The 21,443-nt window shown below is 42.8% G+C and overlaps 1 protein-coding gene across 6 annotated transcripts in view; it reads right to left on the minus strand.

Annotated features, from left to right (window-relative positions):
* The window catches only part of HECA (hdc homolog, cell cycle regulator), a 44,175-nt gene extending 25,442 nt beyond the window's left edge, over positions 1-18,733 (minus strand). For 2 of the 6 annotated variants that reach the window (XR_005022132.1, XM_036871046.1), the window contains exon 1: positions 18,247-18,733. Coding sequence is in view for 1 of the 6 variants with exons in the window: in XM_036871046.1 (XP_036726941.1) it covers positions 18,247-18,517 (271 nt within the window). In the remaining 5 variants the exon portion in view is untranslated. Of the gene's footprint in view, positions 1-16,281; positions 16,299-17,697; positions 18,222-18,246 lie in introns of those variants that run through there. The other 4 variants (XR_005022131.1, XR_005022130.1, XM_036871048.1 and 1 more) reach the window with 3 other exon arrangements.
* Between the last annotated feature and the right edge of the window lie 2,710 nt (positions 18,734-21,443).

Raw genomic sequence — 21,443 nt, forward strand, 5'->3', positions numbered from 1 at the left:
ACAACAAGGTCCTACTGAATAGCACAGGGAACTATATTCACTATCTTGTAACAACCTATAATGGAAAAGAATCTGAAAAGTATATACATATATACACATACATACGTGTGTGTGTGTATATATATATACACACACACAGACACAAACACACACACATATACACAGCAGAGTGATTCAGGTATCACTCTGCTGTATACCTGAAACTAAAACAACATTGTAAATCAACTATACTTCAAATATACATATAAATTTTAAAAAATAAAGCTACCACAGAGCTAGGGAGAAGGAATGGGAATAAAGCAAGTTAAAAGAAAACAAAATTCACTGTTCTTACTACAATTCAATCATTTCCCCGAATAAACACTCCTAGGATTATTGCAAGCCTTTAGTTAATTTCTAGAATTTTGAAAAGTTGATTTTGATCATTTTTGCCAGTGTTCTCATTGTTTCTATGGAAAGGCAGATTTATAGATGTCCTTCTTCTGTCATTCCAGAAGTGCTTCTTAATATAGATTTAAGTTTAAATACATATTTTGTTACAGAAAAATGATAAGATGATCAATAAGAGAGTTTCAAGCAGGACAATACTCTTTCTTCAGATCAGACAGATTCTGGGTAAGAATTTAAAAATAAAGAAAAAAATGTAGGGACTTCCCTGGTGGTGCAGTGGTTAAGAATCCGCCTGCCAATGCAGGAGACATGGGTTCAAGCCCTGGCCTGGGAAAATCCTACATGTCGCAGAGCAACTAAGCCTGTGTGCCACAACTACTGAGCCTGTGCTCTAGAGCCCGTGAGCCACAACTACTGAGCCCACGTGCTGCAACTACTGAAGCCCGTGTCCCTAGAGCCAGTGCTCTGCAAGCCCCCGCTTGCCACAACTAGAGAAAGCCCGCGCACAGCAACGAAGACCCAACGCAGCCAATAAATTAATAAACAAATAAATTTATTTAAAAAAAAAAAAAAGAAAAAATGTAAAATTTCTGACCATTATCTTTTAAATGGCTGATAATGGTTAGCAAGTTACTATGATATTTGGATTCTGTTTAAATACATTAAAATGACACCATTTACAATAAACTAGGATATTTGGATTCTGTTTAAATACATTAAAATGACACCATTTACAACAAACCGGAGACTGTATCCTCTGCATTTACTTAAACCTTTAAAAAAAACTGGGTGTGACAGTATTAATATGCAAAAGAAACTTTGTTTTCTCAAATTCTTTTAGAGGATACACAAGCAAAAAAGTTGTATCACCACCTTCAAATCAGTCTTCTAAAAATTACACTTTGACGACATCATACACACATTCAGGAACCTCGGAAACTCCCAGACTGAAGCCCCATATCCTCTGGCTATGATCAAGGAGCTCCACAACTAGGTCCCCAGGCTGGATCTCCCACCTGCTCACCCACCAGGCCCTCACCCCAAGCCTCCGCTTCAGCTGCCATCCCTCCCTGAGGGGCAGTGCAGAGTGCAGATCAGAAGGGGGAGGAGTGGACCCGGACCACTGTGCCCACACCACACCTCAAACTCACCAGGGGGTTAAAAATAATTTCTTGACTAACTGGTGAGTATTCTTTGAAGTGAAAACTAAAAAAGTTTTAAAATAAATGTTCTCAAATATTTTGAGATCTTTCTCTACTAAAAATTTTTAAAAGACACTAAGTCCTGTACAAAAGGGAAGCTAATACTTTCAAAATATTTTGTCAACTTGTTTTAATTAGTATAGGAGCTATAGTAAAGCTCACTTAAGCATATCTGTCTTAACCTCTGATTTAGTTTATCCTCCCTTATGTTATTTTAGTGTGTGAGACTGTTCCAAAGAGGGTAGCAAGTTGAGTACATGGAGATTACATTCAGTTAAACATGTTTTTATGCTTTGAGTAGGATTTAAACACAAGGCTTTTCACTCAAACTCAGACAAATCTATCCAAATAAACATGGAAGCCTCACATTCTCCCTCAACCAAAAAACAAAACAACAATGTGCTCTTCAACTATATTTAACAACTTGGGGTTTTAACATTCTCTTAATATACTGGGTTTATTCTCCTAGATTCACTCTTTTCTTACGTTCAATTAAAACTCACGAGCCTACCCAGCCTCAAGTTCAAACTAAATAGAAAGCTACAGGCTTCTATTTTACCCATTTTTTAATTTCCATTCTGGCTCCAACACTCTGACATCAGTAAGAAATCTGTATAATTAATGACTTTAAAGTAGAAAATTCATATTTTTTCTTGTCTACCAAAGGCCATGTCAAGACCTAAAAGGACATGGACCCAAAATATGTCTGGTTTAGGCTGAATATCAGGATGAAGATAATGGTTTCATAGTTTTCCCTGAATGTCTCTTAAAAATACCAAGATATCAGAATTGAAATAAGACAATCCCTTTGGTTCAGATTCTACAAACACGTCCTGAGCCCAAAAGAGGATCCTTTAGTGATCTGCCCAAGTCATTCAGCTGGTAAGGGGCCTTCCCTCTTCCATTCCCACCCACACTGCACACAGATCAATAAAGAACACAGAGCCAGTTTATAAGGAGAGGAGGCAGTGACCAACAGCTTTGTGTAACCAGATCACAGTAAGCAGTTCTATAATTTGGAATAGTGTCTCATTCAAAGTTATAGAACTGCTTACTATGATCTGGTTACACAAAAGTTTATTCAATATGGTCAATGTCCATATTAATCCTCAGAATTATTTAAAAACTAGGTCTGCAGAAAGTCAAGTTAAAGAAGCAAGTGCTTAGGGCTTCCCTGGTGGCGCAGTGGTTAAGAATCAGCCTGCCAATGCAGGGGACACGGGTTCGAGCCCTGGTCCGGGAAGATCCCACATGCCGTGGAGCAGCTAAGCCCATGCGCCACAACTACTGAGCCTGTGCTCTGGGGTCCACGAGCCACAACTACTGAAGCCCACGTGCCTAGAGCCCATGCTCCGCAACAAGAGAAGCCACGGCAATGAGAAGCCCGTGCACCGCAATGAAGAGTAGCCCCCGCTCGCCGCAACTAGAGAAAGCCCACATGCAGCAATGAAGACCCAACACAGCCAAAAATAAAATAAATGAAATAAATACATTTATTAAAAAAAGCAAGTGCTTAAACCCAATTACAATATAAAGGTTTCCCAATCTTTGCACTCCTTAAAAACAAAGATAGACAAAGAGGTAAATCTACTCTAGCTAACAGAATTGTTAATTTCAAAAATAAATAAATAAATAAGCCATGAGCAAAGGCTTACTCGTTTCTTAATGAGAATAAAGCAACTTTTCTTGGAAAGAATGTAAAGAAACGGCACTCTGTTAGTATGGAGACTATCGAATAGGGCAGCAGAAAGAGCACTGATGTTGAGAAACAGAAGCTCAACCTGCTTCTCCTGACCCCTGTTTGGGTCAACATGCCAACCCCCAAGAAGATTTTTAGGGTAACTACTGTATTTAAATCAATAAACCCCCAGCACAACATGGTTAAATTCATTTCTGTACTCTATCTGTACCCTAAACTAAACTAAATCCTTACACTCCTTTGTTTTCCATGTGCCTTTTCTGTCCTGCTGAACTCCCGGAAAGATACACTCTTTCAGCTCCCCTGCCTTCTCATCAAAATAAACCTGGGAAAATACTTTATAGCAGCGGTCACCAACCTTTTTGGCACCAGGGACCAGTTTCCTGGAAGACAATTTTTCCATAGACGGTGGGGGGGATGGTTCAGGAGATAATGCGAGTGATGGGGAGCGATGGGGAGCGGCAGGTGAAGCTTCGCTCACTCATCCACCACTCACCTCCTGCTGCGCGGCCCGGTTCCTAACAGGCCGGGACCGACACCAGTCCGCGGCCCGGGGGTTGGGGACCCCTGCTTTACAGCAATCCTTCCCACCCTGGCCGTCACTCTGCTGGGATCTAGGGAGGAAAGACAAAGCTTTTGCCTGTGGGCCACACCACTCAGCCTATTTCTGAAATGATGCATCAGCAACCAACAAGCAACTTATAGAATCTGTTGCAACAAGGAAAGACTTGTCAAAGGAGAGGGCGTGTCTAAGTCTTATACAGACCTCAGTAACAGTGAAAACGAGACTCAAGAATAAATTATGTCTATGTCCAAGCCCAGTAGTTCACCACATATACACACTCAACACAGCTGCTATAATATGACTTGTTTTCAGGAGAGTAAGCCATAAAAGTTCCTACTGCAGAGGAAGCTAGAAGTTTAGAGCCCAGTGACACATTAAGCCAATGACGTCATTATAACTAGACATTCATTCCTTTTCCAATTACTAACTTTTGTGGAACACAGATACAATTTCATAGTATGACTATTTTCAAAGACTCAAAACTATTCATTTCTACGCTTTCCTGGTGGTACAGTGGTTAAGAATCCGCCTGCCAAGGCAGGGGACACAGGTTCGAGCCCTGGTCCGGGAAGATCCCACATGCCGCGGAGCAACTAAGCCCATGCACCACAACTACTGAGCCTGCACTCTAGAGCCCGCAAGCCACAACTACTGAGCCCATGCGCCTAGAGCCCGTGCTCCGCAACAAGAGAAGCCACCTCAATGAGAAGCCCGTGCACCTCAACAAAAAGTAGCCCCAGCTCGCTGCAACTAAAGAAAGCCTGAGCGCAGCAACGAAGACCCAACGCAGCCAAAACTAAAATAAAATAAATAAATTTATAAAAAAAAAATTCATTTCTAAACTATTCATTTCTAAACTCATTTATAAAATAGTTACCAAAAATATCCAGAAATTTGTCTTTTGCCATAAGAGAATTTGTCCAGTTAAATACAGTTCTATTAAAATATATAAATATATACAAATGTATATATGATTATATTCCATATGAATTCTAAACAGTATTTCCAAGTCTGTCAAGAGAAAAACATTTCAAATTAATTCTTTAAAAATTCTTCCAAGTCATCTTTAGATCACATATCTCATGGAACATTACAAAATAAATTATGAGGAAAACTGATATATTCCAAAGTCAAAAATTTCAAATCCGACTATCTCAAAGAGGAGGCTTGTTTTTAATCAACCAAATCTCAAGAAAAACAATGATTTAAAAAACCACATCCATACATTTACATAAACACACTGATACAGATACATACCCAGTATCATGTGCCTGTAGAAGTTATTTTGATAAAATCCATAATACGGTTTGGTACATTCACAATTCTTTAAACTTATTTAAAATGCAAAATGTGAAAGGGAGGTAGGGAAACAACTGAAAGTCGTACGTAAGCATTCCACATGCTTTTACAACACAAACTCCTACTCCATAGGACCCTAGAGGCAGATAAATAGCAGAAAGGCCTGAAGTGAATGGAGATACAAACTAAAGAAAGTGTAATTACAGATACATGTACACCAGTGTAAATCATGAAGTACAACAGGCCAAAAGTAAGGCTCTGTTAATCAAATGGTTAAAATCACAGTACAGTCTGCGGTTATAATGAAACCTGGGGACAGATGATTCACAGATTACAACTAAACCATACACAAGTCAGCTATCCTCAGGCTGGTGAAAGCATCCTCCCCAAGGCTTCAGCCTCCACAGTCCTTCCCCACAGTGGGGTCACAAACTCTAGAAGGAGCTCCCTCAAGGAGTTGGGCTTGCCCTGAGGCCAGCAGGTGAGCACTGCATATTCTCTGGGAAAATCCACATAGCGAGAGCTCCCAGACCTGAACTTGTAGAGAAACTAAAGGGTCCCCGAAGGAAGCAGAGTAAGGATTTTAGAAGAGTAACATTCACTGCAAACTCTGTGGGGCAAAGCCCAGGTTGGCCCTGGGTTCTTTCAACAAATCGGAGTGTGCATTCATCACTAAGGGAAGCAGGCACACCACCACATGACAAACTAAAAACCAAAAACCCAACTAGAAAACGCTAAAAAACCCCAAATCATGACACAACCGTTTGCTTTTTCAAACAGATCTATGGTTTTTTTGCAAAGAGTTAGTCACAAACAATAACATGTTATCCTCGTTTTCCACAGATAAGAATAGTTGGGGTCAGAAAGGTTCATCAGCCTTGCAAAATGGCAGACCTCAAGCTATGACCTGTGTCTCTCAAATCTCACACTCTTTAAACAAGCAATGCATTTGGGAACCTCTTCCAAGCCACAGACATTTGAGAAGCACAGGGCAGACTGGATCAGCGTGACACACAGGGTGCAAATAAACTCTTGGTTCAATTCAGTACTATGTTCTCATTTTATTAACACAGAAATGTAATTTCAGCGCAAGTGCCAGAAAGACAAAAATGAGAACTTTCCTATGATTCAGCATTTAAGTTTATTATCACAAGGAAGTTATGGGTAATTTAGCCTTAAGAGGCCTCAGTTTGTAGCAGAGGCGATAAGTAAATAACAAGCCTTTATCTACAAGTTTCAAAGTCCTTGGAACTGGCTCGAATAAAAACCGCAGGGGATTTTAGGAATGCGCAGGAAATGACAGGTGTTGAGCACAGGAACTTCAGCTGTCAACCAGACAGGAGTGGTCAGGGAGGAGGTCAAGGAGGGCGGCAGGAACCGTAACCAATTCCGTGAAACAGAGCTTTGCAAATTACGTACAAAAAGGAAACAGACCCTCACAAATGTAACAGCATTACTGTGCACTGATACCCAAATGAACTCAGTCACTACCCCGATGCCAGGCCCAAACTGCTTTTCCTACAAGTAATTTCACAGACAACTTTCCCCACTCTCCCCTTTCTCTTGAGGTTCTATCTCTATGTGGATGTTCTGTGATCATACAAAATTGTAACATGTCTAACCAGCAACACCTTAAACAAGGCAAAAAGATAAACAATAAGCCAGGGGAAACATATGTCAAAAAAGTATCCTGAATATAAAAAGACCTTGTTTAGATCAATGAGAATACAACTATCCCATTAGTAAAATGGACAAAAATCACGAACGGAAAAAATACAAATGAACCACATACATATAAAAAGACATTCATTCGGCTGGCAATCCAATAAATGCAGATAAAAAGTACAGCGAGATGTGATTTTTCATCTATCTGATTGGCAAAGGTGAAAATGGTTATCAAAATCCCTGTGGAAGGGTGTGAAGAAAGAAGCACTCCATGCAGGGCCAGCGTCAGTGGAAACAGGGAAACCCTTTCTGGAAAGTGGTTTGGCAACACGTATCAAAGCCTTGAAAGTCACATGCCTGCTGACCAGTGACCTCACTTCTAGGACTGTAGCCTAAAGAAGATAATCGCATCCTCGCTATGAACTGTGATCCATTAAGAACAGGAAGTGTCAGTTCAAATGTTCACTATCGCCACAATCCCAAGACCAGGAAGTCCTTGTGTCATCATGAGAAGGATCAGATTAACAGGAGCGAACGACGTGTCCGCTAAGTGCTTCCTTGGTCAAGTGTTTTCTTGTTTCACAAATTTAGTTTCAGTTCAAGTACCAGAACGATAAGCATGAGGCCTTCTAAAAGTAACTTAAATAGCCCTATTGCCTCCTTAATGTTTTTATACTAAATTTAAGCCCTCTACTTAAAAACTTGTTCATTATTCATACACATGTCTGCGTTATCAGTCAAGATGCAGCCAGGATCACATAGGATCCAACGGCCACAGCAGGGTCAGGCACATCTCGCTGACACGAGTGTGCCTTTTCTGCAAAAAGGGCAGGAGGCTGTCCGTGGAGCTGAATGCCCCCATCCTCCAATGCAGACCGCAGACGGCTGGGTGTCCCGCTTGGCTTCCAGTCAGCACCCCATAAAGGGGGTCAGCATCATCACTGTTCCCGCCGCTGGCAACGGCTTCTCCTCCTTCCTATGGGTCCATGGGTTCTGCAGCCCCAACACACCTACCATCCAGGTACCTTACCTAATTTCCTACTGAACTGCAACACGTCGTCGGCATCTGTAAAGCTAAATGCCTAATACAGCGGAACCACATCATTATAGGGCTAACGTTAACTCCAACATGTAAGCACTGCCCAATAAGAACAGATCTGAGGAGTTGGAAACAGAAGAATTCTTGGAGCTGCCCTGTGTATCAGACGTGCTCGCTTCTGCCTCTACCACGGAAGGATGCTTCCCGTTTCCCAGTGCCAGGCTCTCTCCATGGCTTCTGGCAGCACTGTGTCTGTTCCTTAACAACAGTCACCAGGCATCCCAGCTCAGCCTCTCAGATTACAGACTGCACCTGCTGCCAATCAAAAATAGCCAGGCCTTGATTCCCCCCATTCCCCAGTCTCCGTTTCTGCCCAGACACTGAGGTTTGTCAGGCATAACAAGTAATATGTCACTTTAATAAGAAGTTATGTTGTAATACTACAGTTCTACTAAATATTATATTGACATAATCATCACATTCAGGAGTGCTCATTTAGAAACCTAAAACAGTTTGTGATTTAGTTTCAACACTAGTGTCAAAAGACTCTCCTGAGATGCTTTTATAACTTGAAGGGACATGATCTAAGATATCAAACCTATGCTAACCCCTGGGAAAAACATCCATTTTAAATTTGACAAATATTTCCCTCACTTATAGGAGCAACTTGATACCCTCCTAACTTTTGCCTACAGTCATTCTATCAGTTTTATAAAGGCATATGCCTTAAGGCCATCTATTTCTAATAATTTCCAATAAAATGAAAAATAGAAATCCAGATTTATGACACTATCTTTTGCTACCTGACTATCTGTAACTGCTATTACAGGGGTGATACTGAACTGCAACAAATTTTGAAGGGGTCCAGAATATACCAGTGTGGCCTAAAAATTATTTTGAGCTTAAGGCATTTGAGTTCCTGAAATCTCTTATCTGCCTAAAAGCAGAGCCTCTCAAAAGAACTCAATTGTCATAAATCCCCTCCCAAAAAGCTACCTGGGAAGACTGACCTTTACCACCAGAGATAACTCTCCACACCACACCTAAAAAGACATTGTCACAAAACTATCATCGCCCATCTATTCTCTTAGGGCCCATTTATCTTTTCAAAAAGTCATTTGTTTTCTATAGGTGTCCTTTCTCCCCCTCTCCTACTCTTACTAAGAAGCCACTCATTTTCCTAGAAGTGCCCTTCTCCCCTCCCCTTCACCTATTAAGACGGTATATAAGCCACAAATTATAACCACCCCTTTGAGTCACATTTCTTCTGTGAGTAAATCTGTCTTTTCTCTTGCTGCTCTGTCTTCTGTCAGTTTAATTTGCAGGCCCCAAATCCATAAACCTAAGAGGGTAGAGGAAAAGTTTTTCCTCCCTGACAATTTAAATCAGTGAAATACACTGCACTATGTGTGCATATGAGAACCACGCTAATGTTCTTATTAATTATTCTAAACAGTTATAAGATTAACAGTTAACACTTCCTTTTTAAGTTTTCCTCTTCCTTCACTTTTCTTTAAATTTCCTCTTAATATCTTTCGTTTCTAACTCTTAGATTGTTTTCAAGTATTATCCTCCTAAGTATAATTTAGCAGAAATAATTTGTTTCTCCTTTCTACTTCTGATAAATCAGAACATATAATTATTAAGTATTAGAAATGCTACTTATTTTTTGCCAGTTTATAAAAACCTCTCAAATACAATCAAGCTAAAGCATCCTGTTGATTAAATAAAGCAAGCTACTATTTCACCAACCACTGAGAACTGGAAGCCTTCTGAAACACACAGATTTAAAACACATAGTCACTTTGTAGAAAACAATGACATCCCCCCTCACCAGAGTTTATCGTTTTAAAGCTGATTCGATGAGGATAAAAATAAAATGACAAAGATAATTAGTCGAACCTGGACCAGAGACAGATACTTTTCTACCAAGATATGAAAAATAAACTATAGGGACAACCCCTCCCTCCAGAGAAAGTCCTTCTGTTCAGATGGCCCCAAGCCCTCCCTTGGCGTTAGGTTCTCTGAAGTTCACCTCAATTAGCTAACCTCCCATGGCTCGCAAAGCATCAGGATGCTGGTGCCCACAAATTAAGACAGACTTTCCAAACAGCAGCCTTGAGTGCTGTGACACTTTCATTTGCTATGCAGAAAGGCAGTGTGTGCAGTGTGCCCACTACTTTACTGAAAAATCACAATCAACAGTCCGCAACAGGTTGTACCACCAAACCTTGATTAGCTGTATTAAAAGAAAGATTGCCAAAAGATACCCATTCTGTTAAAATATACAATAACTTTACAAGCTTGCCAACAACGTATGATTATCCCCCTTTGCAGGCTCAGCTGACCATGCCTTTGCTTATAAACCTCAGGGATTGGTTCTGCACTGGTGACGAAACATCCAGATTTGACTGTCTGGCCCCACTCCCTTTCCAGTCCCGTGTCCTACCACCGTACCTCAAACCAGCCACAGACTCCTGGCAGCAACCAGAACTCAAGGCTCTTTCCCACCACCTCCTGCTGAAACACCCTTCCTCTGCTTTCAGAGCTAACTGCGTCTCTTCCTGCAGCACTCAGCTCAAATGTCCCCTCTTCCAGGAAACGAATCCTTTCTTCCACTGGGCACCCATAGCACATTATCACGCCTCCCAATGTTTGTATGTCTCTGTCCCAGCTCCACCATAAGCCCAGGGGGGGTGCAGATTCTGAGGCCTCCAAGTATAATTCGACGTTACACTTTCAGTCATAGAAGACACTAGGCACATAATAAATGTTTAGTAAATGCATGAGTGCGTAGATGAACAAAATAGTGAATGAGCAAACGAAAGCACAAGCTAATGAATGAACTTTCAAGTTGTTACCTGGGGAGAGAGGAGGGTCTTTTGTTCACTTCTCAATAATATTAAGCCCGGGCTCATCCCAAAAGAACACCCTCAGTGCCTCGCCTCCTCTGAGCTACCCTTCACGTCCACGTGCTCAGTTCAATTGCCCCTGTCCTCAGACACAATCCCCAGCTTTAATCCAATATGTGACCACCTCACAAGCTCCTGTTCTTTATTCCACAGCTGCCCTTGTGTAGTACACACAATAACCTACTTGCACTTATTTCCATAAAGACTCCCAACTAGACGGTAAGCCCCCGGGCCCAATTCTTCTGTCCTTGTAATGCCAGAGCCTGACACAGTGCCTGACAAATAGCAGGCGCTCAAAACATATGAGATGGATAAATAAATGAATGAAGAAAGGAAGAGGAAACTATGTTTTCACACTATGTTTTTAACTTTTTTCTTTTGGCTAAATCATCTGATTTTTCAAGGTAAACTATGATCAGAGAGAGATGATGAGGGAAGAAGAGAAAACCCTGTATAGTCGAATCAATGCCTGAATAAGAACCTGTATGATACCACAGTCTTTTTCTATATTAATACAGAAACCATCTTACTGTCTCTCAGTGTCTGTTTTCAACAGAATAGTTTAACAAGCTTTGTAATTGGATAAGGCTGAACAAATCACAAAACTTATAAAAGATATTGTTGATAGTGTCCATATCTGCCAGACCCTATGCCAAGATCTTTCATATACACTGTTTTTCTTAATCTGCAAAAACATTCCAAAGGGTTGCATTTAGAAAATGGAGGCTGAGAGAGGTTAAGTCACTTGCCCGAAAGTCACTCTGCCAGTAAATTGTGGCACCTTGGGCTACACCTAGGTCTATTCAAACAGCATGCTTTTTTTTTTTTTTTTAAAAAAAGCATTTCCTAACACACTGAGTGCGGATGGTTATTATCATCCTGTTCTAAGTACTTTACATTTTTAACTCATTTGACCCTCAGAACCACCCCTGCAGTAGGTACTATTATTTTTTTTTTAATTTTTATTTAATTTTTATTTTTTGGCTGTGTTGGGTCTTCGTTTCTGTGCGAGGGCTTTCTCTAGTTGCGGCAAGCGGGGGCCCCTCTTCATCGCGGTGCGCGGGCCCTTCACTATCGCGGCCTCTCTTGTTGCGGAGCACAGGCTCCAGACGCGCAGGCTCAGTAATTGTGGCTCACGGGCCCAGTTGCTCCGCGGCATGTGGGATCTTCCCAGACCAGGGCTCGAACCCGTGTCCCCTGCATTGGCAGGCAGACTCTAAACCACTGCACCAACAGGGAAGCCCAAACAGCATGCTTTTTGACTAAAACTTTAAAAATTCTAGGCCTTACTTCTTAAGATTAGAATAATGGTGCAGACAGAATTTCAAAGGCTTATGCTTTCACCTTCACTATCACCAGTTGCTAAAATGGCATTCACCATTATTAGGTATTTTGTTGAATCCTTGTGAGCCAGCAAATCACTAAAGAGCACAGGGGAAATAAATGCGGCCTTAGAAAAGCGTGGCAGCATCTGCTCCAGGCTCTTGATCCAAATGGGGCCTTCCTACTGCTGATACATTTGGGAGTATCAGCAATTCTCCAGCATGCCTTTAAAACAATAAGAACTAGGAACTGAAGAGGCTGTGGGGAAAGGGCACTCTGGCCACAACCTTTCCATAGGGCAATCTGTAAGCATGTATTTATTAAAAGTCATAAAAATGTGCATATTCTTTGACATAGCAAGTCTACAGGTAAGAATTTATCTTAAAGAAGTAACTGAATAATGCCCAGAGATGTACAAATAAGAACTTAAAGATCAAACAACAGCAGAATGATCAGTTTATCCAAGATGCAGACATAAGATGGCATATTAGGCAATCATTAAAAATAGTGATGCACCTGTATTTACCGCTCTGCTAAAATGTCCACAAAATATTATACATGTTAAAAGCAGATCATAAAATGTATGATCTGATCTTCTTTTTTTTTTCCTGAAAACTGTATATGTACTTTTAAAAGTCTGTAAGAAAAAAATTTTAAAGGCTCTAAGAATATGTATCACAATGGTGATCTAAGTGGTAGGATTACATGCTTGACTAGAAAGTCAAAGAGAACTTTGCCTACCTTCTCTATTTAAAAAAAATTTTTTTTCCACTACACCCATTCTATTACTGGCAAAATAATAAAATAACGAAATATTTTTAATTAAATCAACTCCTTAAAAATTCCAAGGAGTTGGTGATCAAAATCAATCAAGACAGACCTTTTTTCCTGAAGTCTTCCTTTTGATACCTTCAAACTCTTTAAATTGTACATAGCTAACAGCCTGGAGTAAGTTCATAGGAGGATTAAGCTGCAAGATATTTCCCACTTTATCTCCTGTTTTCAATTCTCTATGGAATGATATATATTCTTGGACTTATAGGAAAGCTGACATTGAAGGTTTGGGCTCTAGAATTTAAGGCTCAGGTCCTGTAACAAGTAAAAAGAGAAAGAGTAAGGACTGTGCATAAGACACCATTAGCAGAGCATGGAATGGTTCTTACTATAACATACAAAGTACACAACATGAAGTTTTGATGGATGAGGCAATATTTTCTACCAATCTCCATTACAAAGGTGGATTTCAAAAGACAAGGTCTAAAACCAGCAGATATTTTTAAAGACATAAAAAAGTAACTTTTAAATAAGGTAAGAAAATTCCAAGAGGATAATGGTGCTCTACATACCTTAGACCCTCAAATAAATATTCCTTGATTTTAAAATAAACAGCAGGCAAACATTCTGCATTTTCCTTCTGATGGATATAGGTAATTTAAATGTAGTAAAGAGGGACTTCCCTGGTTAAGAATCCGCCTGCCAACGCAGGGGACACGGGTTTGAGCCCTGGTCCAGGAAGATCCCACATGCCGCCGAGCAACTAAGCCCGTGCACCACAACTACTGAGCTGGCGCACCACAACTACTAAAACCCTCGCGCCTAGAGCCCATGCTCTGAAACAAGAGAAGCCACGGCAATGAGAAGCCCGCGCACCACAACCCACAACGAAGAGTAGCCCCGGCTTGCTGCAACTAGAGAAAGCCCGCGCGCAGCAACGAAGACCCGACGCAGCCATAAGTAAATAAATAAAATAAATAAACTTTAAAAATAAATAAATGTAGTAAACATTTAAGTAAACAGCTAAAAAGAGAAACTATTTAAAATATAATACAAACCTAGGACTATAAAAGTGTGTTTGGTGGCCTAAGTATGAGAAAAATACAATTCGTGTTTACGGGGAAGAGGTGGCACTCCAAAAATCTATTTGTAAGCAGACGTATGAAATTCAGAACACGTTTTCCATCAAAACAATGTTACTGTATTATGATGGTTACCTCCTGGCCTGTTCTGCGAAGATTTAGTCATTCCTGAGAACTATTTATCCCACGCCTGCATTTTAGGTGAACGGCACTAGTGGTCTGAGTGAAGAATCTAATATGACCAGCAGCTCTCCTTCACTCACAGCTGAGGGCTCTCAGCTCCCTCTGCACGGAGGCCAACCCCCAGGTCACTCCCTCTTCTCCAGCTAAGAGAGGCCAACCCCCAGGTCACTCACCAGTCAATGGCGGGGGAGGGGGAGGAGGTCCCGCCCTCATGCCTCAAGGTAAGATAACACTGCAGGACCATCCTAGCTCCAGAGCTACCTGTAATCACTGCATCACAGTTCAACCCCTCCCTCTGCCCAGTCCTGCTTCCCTCACTCCCCCACTAGTAACGATTCCAAGAGCACGTTCAGTAAACCTCTGGCAGGTAAATCTTTGTCTCAAACACTATTTCCAGAATCTAAGACAAGTGGCTAACCCTTAGTAAGCTCATATCATATAAGTCAGTCACTGTGTGTGTGTGTATATATATGTGTGTATATATGTATATATATGTGTGTGTATATATATATATGTATATATAAATAATACATAATAGATATAGATATCTTATTATATATGTATGGGTAGGTACTATAATCCCATTTTAAATATGCAGAAACGGAGGCTCAGAGAAGTCAAATGACTTGCCCCAGATCACAGAGCAAGTAATTTGAGGAGCCAGGTCTACTGAATGCAAGGTCAATCACCGGGTAAACTAATTCCATCTACTACAAAGAACTGTTGAGTGAATGAAGGCAAACTCAGCAGCCCAGGGGTTCTGGTGGCAGTCAGGAATGAGTGGAGTGGTGAACCATGGTCATCCATAAAACAGGAATTTATAAAAGGACTTGGGATCCAGTCCCATTAAAAAGTAGATACTATGACCAAGATTCATATATTTTTAGGCCTCAAGCAAAAAAGCAGTGGCCTAATGGAACCAGAATTCCAGAATGAAACTACGTGGGTATAACCCACTGCATGATTACTAGATCCTAAAAATAATGACTGGCAAATCTTGTCCACCTACAATCAAAATGTTGCAATATGTGCAGACAGATGTTTACTATATAGGAAGAGGACAGCGCTTTTATTCCAGTCCCCACAGAAATCTTCATAAACCTTCATATCTCAAAATAAAATAAACCTGCATATCTAAAATAAAGCTTCATTTCTAAAAATACTAATAAATTTCTTTTTAGGGCTATAAAGTCCCTACAATTGACATGCAACTTACCCAAGAAGCACAACTGCAACTAGTTCAACTCCTTCAACTACAACCTCGCCCAGGCTTCCCCAAGCTTTCCCTAACTAGCAAATCTTTTTTTTATAGAATCAGTAGTTATTTATAACTACTGACTAACAGTGAAAAACTAAGAACTAATATTATCCTACCCTGGTGTTCATGCTGCCCAAGAACCACAAGACATAAAACCACTCTATAAACTCCATACAACTACAAACAAACACTATTAACTTCAGGTGAAGTCATTAAGTTTGCATGTTTGCAGATGTAGATCACAACTGACTCGAACAGTGAGAACAAACCGTTTAAAAGATTAATAGAGTGTAGATTTACTACACCCTTGGAATAACTGTTTGATTTGTAATATTTATAATCCCAAAATCTAATATCACAGCTAAATAAAAAATTGAAATATACTTAGAAATACCATTATAGTTGATTAATGTCATTTTTAAATTTAAAAATAAGTGGGCCTTATCAGCTGATTCTGAGAGTTTGCACATATCAGTTGCCCCTTCCTTTAAAAATTCACCAATGGCACCTCTCCCACCCCTACATTATAAAGCACAGCTTTAAATGGCAAAAAAAAAAAAAACAACAGAAAAAAGCATTTATAATTTCCTTATTTACCAATTTTGCACACAGGAGGCCTCAGCATCCATGTTCAATTATCAACTGCAGTGAGAGGTTCTTCAAATTAAGGTGCATCATTCACTGAAACTTCACACCAGGTCAGAACCAAGAATTTGGCAACATAAAATTCAACTCACTGCTCTAACATAACTCAAGTTTGTACCTTCTCTAACTGTAATTACTGCAGTGTTTGCCCCATTTCTTCCTCCCCCCCCATTCATTTAATAAAACAAGCTCCAAATCAGAAATACATACCTTCACACAGATATATACAGAACTGCTAAATATACCTTAGATTGCCACTTCAGAGGAGAGCAGTAATAGGGACACCATAACCGTAGCTTAATGTTTACGAATGAGGAGATACCACCAGCCCGAGAAAAACATTTCCTCACACCACCTTAGAGTGGCCTAATCTTTTGGAGAAATAAGAAGAGGAAACAGTCAACCTGAAGCTTCCACTGGGACAATAAAATAGCAGGGTAAGCCAGAAACACCCTGGGAATACCAGACCCATGCAGATGTCCTCTCTTGATTGCCACCTCTCCTCTAATGCTTAACACAGCACTTGTAACACAGTAAATGTTTAATATCTTTTGAATGAGTGAACGATAGCTATCATTCACTGATCACTTACTTTTCTTGAGAAACTTTACTAAGCTTGTTACAAATGTAACAAGCCTTTAAAACAAGTACTGGGGACTGGGTAGGGAAGGGACACTCTGAGCCTCACAATAACCTTATGAGGGAGCCAATACAATCAGTATATAATTCTTTTTCCCAATTTTACAGGTGAGGACATTGAGGCTCAGAAAAGCTGTCCTTCCCAAGATGACAAAACTCTAAATGGCTGAGCCAGGAGTCTGTCTTCTTTCCTTTTGCCACATCAATACCAAAATGAAGTTTAGAGCGAGGAAAACAAAAGAACATGGAGAAGACAGTCTGGCCAAAAGTTGTATTTTCAAACATTCACAAATGGGATGTTTGTTCCTGGGGGAAAAAAACACAAAAACTTCCTATTTCAAAATTGCAGAGACACAGCCAATGGGGCCTAAGGTTCTGTTCCTAATAGGCTACCTTTAATCTCCTCTGTTCAGATCACTGTCAGGTTCTTCTAAGTGCAGGTAACCTGTTTAAAAAGTGAGTGATCTACGTAAAGAATGGCTTCAAAAGCTGAAACCTACAAGTTAAAAGCCAGATATAAAGAACCTAATCTCCCTTCATTAAAATACACCTATATTCCCTGTCCTGAAAAACTGCCTGACCAGAGGAATTCAAAGAACAGTCCAAGTCTGAAAAAGTGTTTGCCCGAAAAAGTGTTTGCCCTATAACTAAAATTATGTCTCTGCAGTGACAACGGCATTCCTGTCACATCTTCACTATTCCTTAAATGCACCCTCAAAAGGTGTATTCAGGCACTACCTAAGATTATTAGGCTTCCTTCTAAAAATGTGAAGCAGAATTAAATAGAGGATGATTTTTTTTTTTTTAACTCCTGGCTGAGAACGGAAGTCAAGTTCAGATTCTCTTCCTTCCTCAAGCGAGCAAGAGAATTAAAGAGCACACCCCCGCCCCCAGCGACACACACACACACACACACACACACACACACACACACACACACACACACACACACACACACACACACACACACACACACACACACACACACACCCTACAGTAAAAATGTCTTGGGGCCTCTTCACCTGTGGCAATCGACACAGCAAGCCTTGGTTTTCTGGGATTTGAGGCTCTCCTTCACTCTGGGGAGGGGAAGGCGGGTGGGTGAGGGGAGCAGAGGCAAGAAGGAACTGGTGCCTAAGTTTTCAATCGGACCATTCTTCTCAACTTGGGCAGCTCTTTTTTTTCTTCCTCCCTTCCTTCCTTCCTTCCTCCCTTCCTTCCTCTCCCCGGTCCGGGGCACACGCTCGGCTTTGCCAGCGCGGGCACGACGGGCAGGGCCCGAGCGGAGCGCCGCCGCAGCCGGGCACCCAGGAGCCCCTCGGAGTCTGGGGAGCAGGCTGCACGGGGCGCGCGACCTGTGCGCCGCGCAGACACCGAGCCGGGGCCGCCGATCGATCGCCGCCGCCGGGCGTGGGGACCGGGAAGGGGCAGCCGCGGCGGGGCGGAGGGGCGGGGTGAGCACTTCCTGACTCTCGCATTGTCCACGCATCGCCCGCGCCACCCAGGGCCCCGCCGACGCGCCGTCCCCGTCGGCGAGGAAGTTGGCGCTCGCCCCTCCGGCCCCGTCTTACCGTTCTTGGCGTCGCCAGCGGCTGCAGCCCCCGCGGCGGCCGCGGCGGCCGCGGCGCCGGGCCCCGCGCCTCCCGCGCCCGCCGCGCCCCCGGTGCCCGGCACGCCCGCCGCCGCCGCTCCGCAGCCGGCCGCCGCCGCCAGGGCCCCCCCGGCCGCCGCGCCCGCCGCGCCCGCCGCTGCCAGGGCGCCGGCTCCATTTTCCTGCTCGTCCCCGCTGCTGTTGGCGCGCTTGTTTTTGCGGCCGCCTTTACTGTTTTTGGGGTTGGGCATCTCGCGAGTGTCCAGGTGCCCCGCGTCGGCGAAGGCGGCTCCCAGCGGCGCGGCGCCCGGTCCGGGAGGCCGAGAACGGAGGGCGCGGGCCGGCGGCTCCTCTGGCGCCCGTCTAGCCGCGCGGCCCGCGCCGCGCCATCCCGGCCGCCGCGCCCTCCCCGGCTTCCTGGAGCCGGCGCGCGGCCACCCGAGGCTCGCAGCCGCGCGGGCGCCGCGGGCTCGGGGCGCAAGCTAGACGCTCCCGAGCCGGAGGGAAAAGGCGGGTCTCGGGCTTGTTTTGATTCGGCTTCGCTGACACGCTCTGGCCCCGCCCCCTCCCGTGACGACACTGGGGATTCAGCCTGGCCGCGCCCACCAGGTGACCTCACGGTAGCCCGGCCCGCCCGCGTGACGTCATGCCCCGCGCTGAGCCGGCCACCTTGGAGTGACGTCATCGGGGCGCCCTCACTCCCGGGCCCCTGTTACACCCCGGCGCCTGCGGACCGACCTTCCTGAAATGGCCCCGAACGCCAATTCAATGGCATCTGGAGTTAGTCCCGGGCCTCCTGACCTTCATGCAATTGAGGCTTACAGCAATATGGTCTGGGAAAAATAGGCGGGCGACCAGAACAGGAATGGAAAACAGAGGTTTTCTAATTAATCATCCATCGAAAGGCTTTGCCATTCAGAAACAATCGTAGATTCAGAAACAATCGTAGATTCAGAAATTAAAGAAATAGAGTTGAGTTCCTAGACAATGGGAAAGGACAGCGGAGTCCGTGAATGGAAGGCCGTCACAGCCCAGTGGTGAAACTGCTCACGCAGACAGGACCCACCATTTAAGGATGTTACTAAACATCGCCTGGGACCAAGAAGCAGGTAGTGCCTGGAGGGGAAACCCAATCCCCTTGGATAGGACTGAGTTGTCCTGAAAGATAGGTGGCCACTGTTGTGAGCAGGTGGAGATTAGAAGGTGACACCTGTGATAAGGTAGTGACTTAAGGGGCAGGGGACCCTGGGAAGAGTTTCACATGGTCTCTTTTTCTGCAACTCTTTTTCTGCTTTATGGACAACCAGCTCTTTCCCAACCCTCAGGTCTCAGCTCAAACATATCACTTCCTTCATGATGATATAACTGACACACCTCCCCAGAAGAGCTATCAGAAGTATCACCTCATCCATCTCTAATTATGTTGTCAAAGTATAAGTTTAATTATTTCCTGTCTATCTGCTTCTCAAATGAAAGCTCCATAGGTAGGAGATTTTATGTGTCTTGGGCACCTCAGGGGACAGCTAGCATATATTTGTTGAGTGTATAAATTAAGTACTTTCCCCATAAACTATGGAGCGAAAACTATGTTAGCTGACAGTTTACAGTTCTCCCTTCCTATATAGTGTGATCTTCTTTAATTGACCCAGCTCTCCAGTAAAGAATCTTCGGCTGTGTTCTGAAGCATAAAGAGGTAGACAGCGAGGTACCCGCCCTGTGCCCACCTAATGGGGAGACTCTGACTGGGAACTCTGGGCATTTATAGCAGAGTCTGTTCCAGAGCCTGGAGCTACAGGAAAGAGCACTGGATACCCAGGAGCAATTGGTGGTTGGACTTTTCATTAGGCAAGTGATGAATCTTTTAATTCCCTAATTTTGTTTGAGGAAAGTGACTCTTTAGAGGGCCACCTCATAGTTAAAATAGATATTTTGTGCCTATACTTTCATGTCTATTTCTCCCCCACCCCAACTCCCCTAAGCACTAGGAGAGCCGGGATTGTCTATCTTTCTAACTAATTCTGCAGAGTCTAGCATAAAGCCTGACCCACAGTTAGTGTTCAATAAAATTTTGTTGAATGGAGGATGCCTAAAGCATTCTTCTTCTGGATACATTTTTCTGAACCTTAAAGTCTCAGCTAAATCATCAGTTCTCTAGGAAGCCTTCTCTGATACCCCAAAGTTAGATTCATCCCCATGTGCTCCCTGTACCTCGACCACCACAAGAGCTTGCACACACAGTATTGAAATTGCCTATTTACTTGTCTCTTGTCTGGACCCCCACTAGACTATAAGGTCTGTGATGACAGAAGCTGTCTGTCTTAGTTGTCACTGTATCCATGGTACCTAATGCGGTGCATGGTACACAGTAGGCATTTAATAAATGCATGACAAATACATGAATAAGTAAATGGACAAATGCTTTGAAGGTAGATGCAGCAGGATTTGGTGGCCACTTGGACGTGAGGGATGAAGGAGAGAGTTAAGAAATTCTGAATACTGGAGGAAAGGATGATGGTAGTTAATGAAAGGAAGACTTCAAGGGGAGGGTATTGGTGCTGTGGAGGAAGGTAGTGAGTTAATGTGGGCCACTGGACTTAGATTAATTTCATTACTGATATCCCTCACTAGACATGGCTGAGAGATCTCAAAATATTTTGGTAACTTTGGCTTTGACTTTTTTTTTCTTTAAGTGTTTTGAGTTTTGGGTTTTTTCTTTAATGGTGAGGATGAAGAAGCTTTAAAGTACAGGAAAATTGAGATAATTCTTTTCTTGAATAAGCGCATTGCTGTCATGCCATATTGAATCAGAGTAATCGTGCATGTACCCTGCAGACAGCCATTCCCACCAGCTGCCTCCCACCTCTACATAACTGAGACTTCAGAATTGGAAACTTTCCCACAAAAATATCATAACTGGCTCAAAGCACACAGACACCCAGCCAGTTGCTGTTCTTGTTCATTGTGTGAGCCACCTCCTTCTCATTCAAACTGAAACAAAATGAAAAGGAGGAAGGAGAAGCGGGCCACTTCTTCCATGCCCAACCTTGCTAGTCTATTTTTAGCCTTAGTCAAATTTGACACACAGGCAATAGTTCTGATTTTATTGCAACAACAAAAAAAGTGTACTAAATTCAAGATGTTAAAAACAAAACTTAGGTACAGTTAAAGGATTCCATT

This window comes from Balaenoptera musculus, chromosome 12 (genome assembly GCF_009873245.2).
Source record: "Balaenoptera musculus isolate JJ_BM4_2016_0621 chromosome 12, mBalMus1.pri.v3, whole genome shotgun sequence".
Taxonomy (NCBI): domain Eukaryota; kingdom Metazoa; phylum Chordata; class Mammalia; order Artiodactyla; family Balaenopteridae; genus Balaenoptera; species Balaenoptera musculus.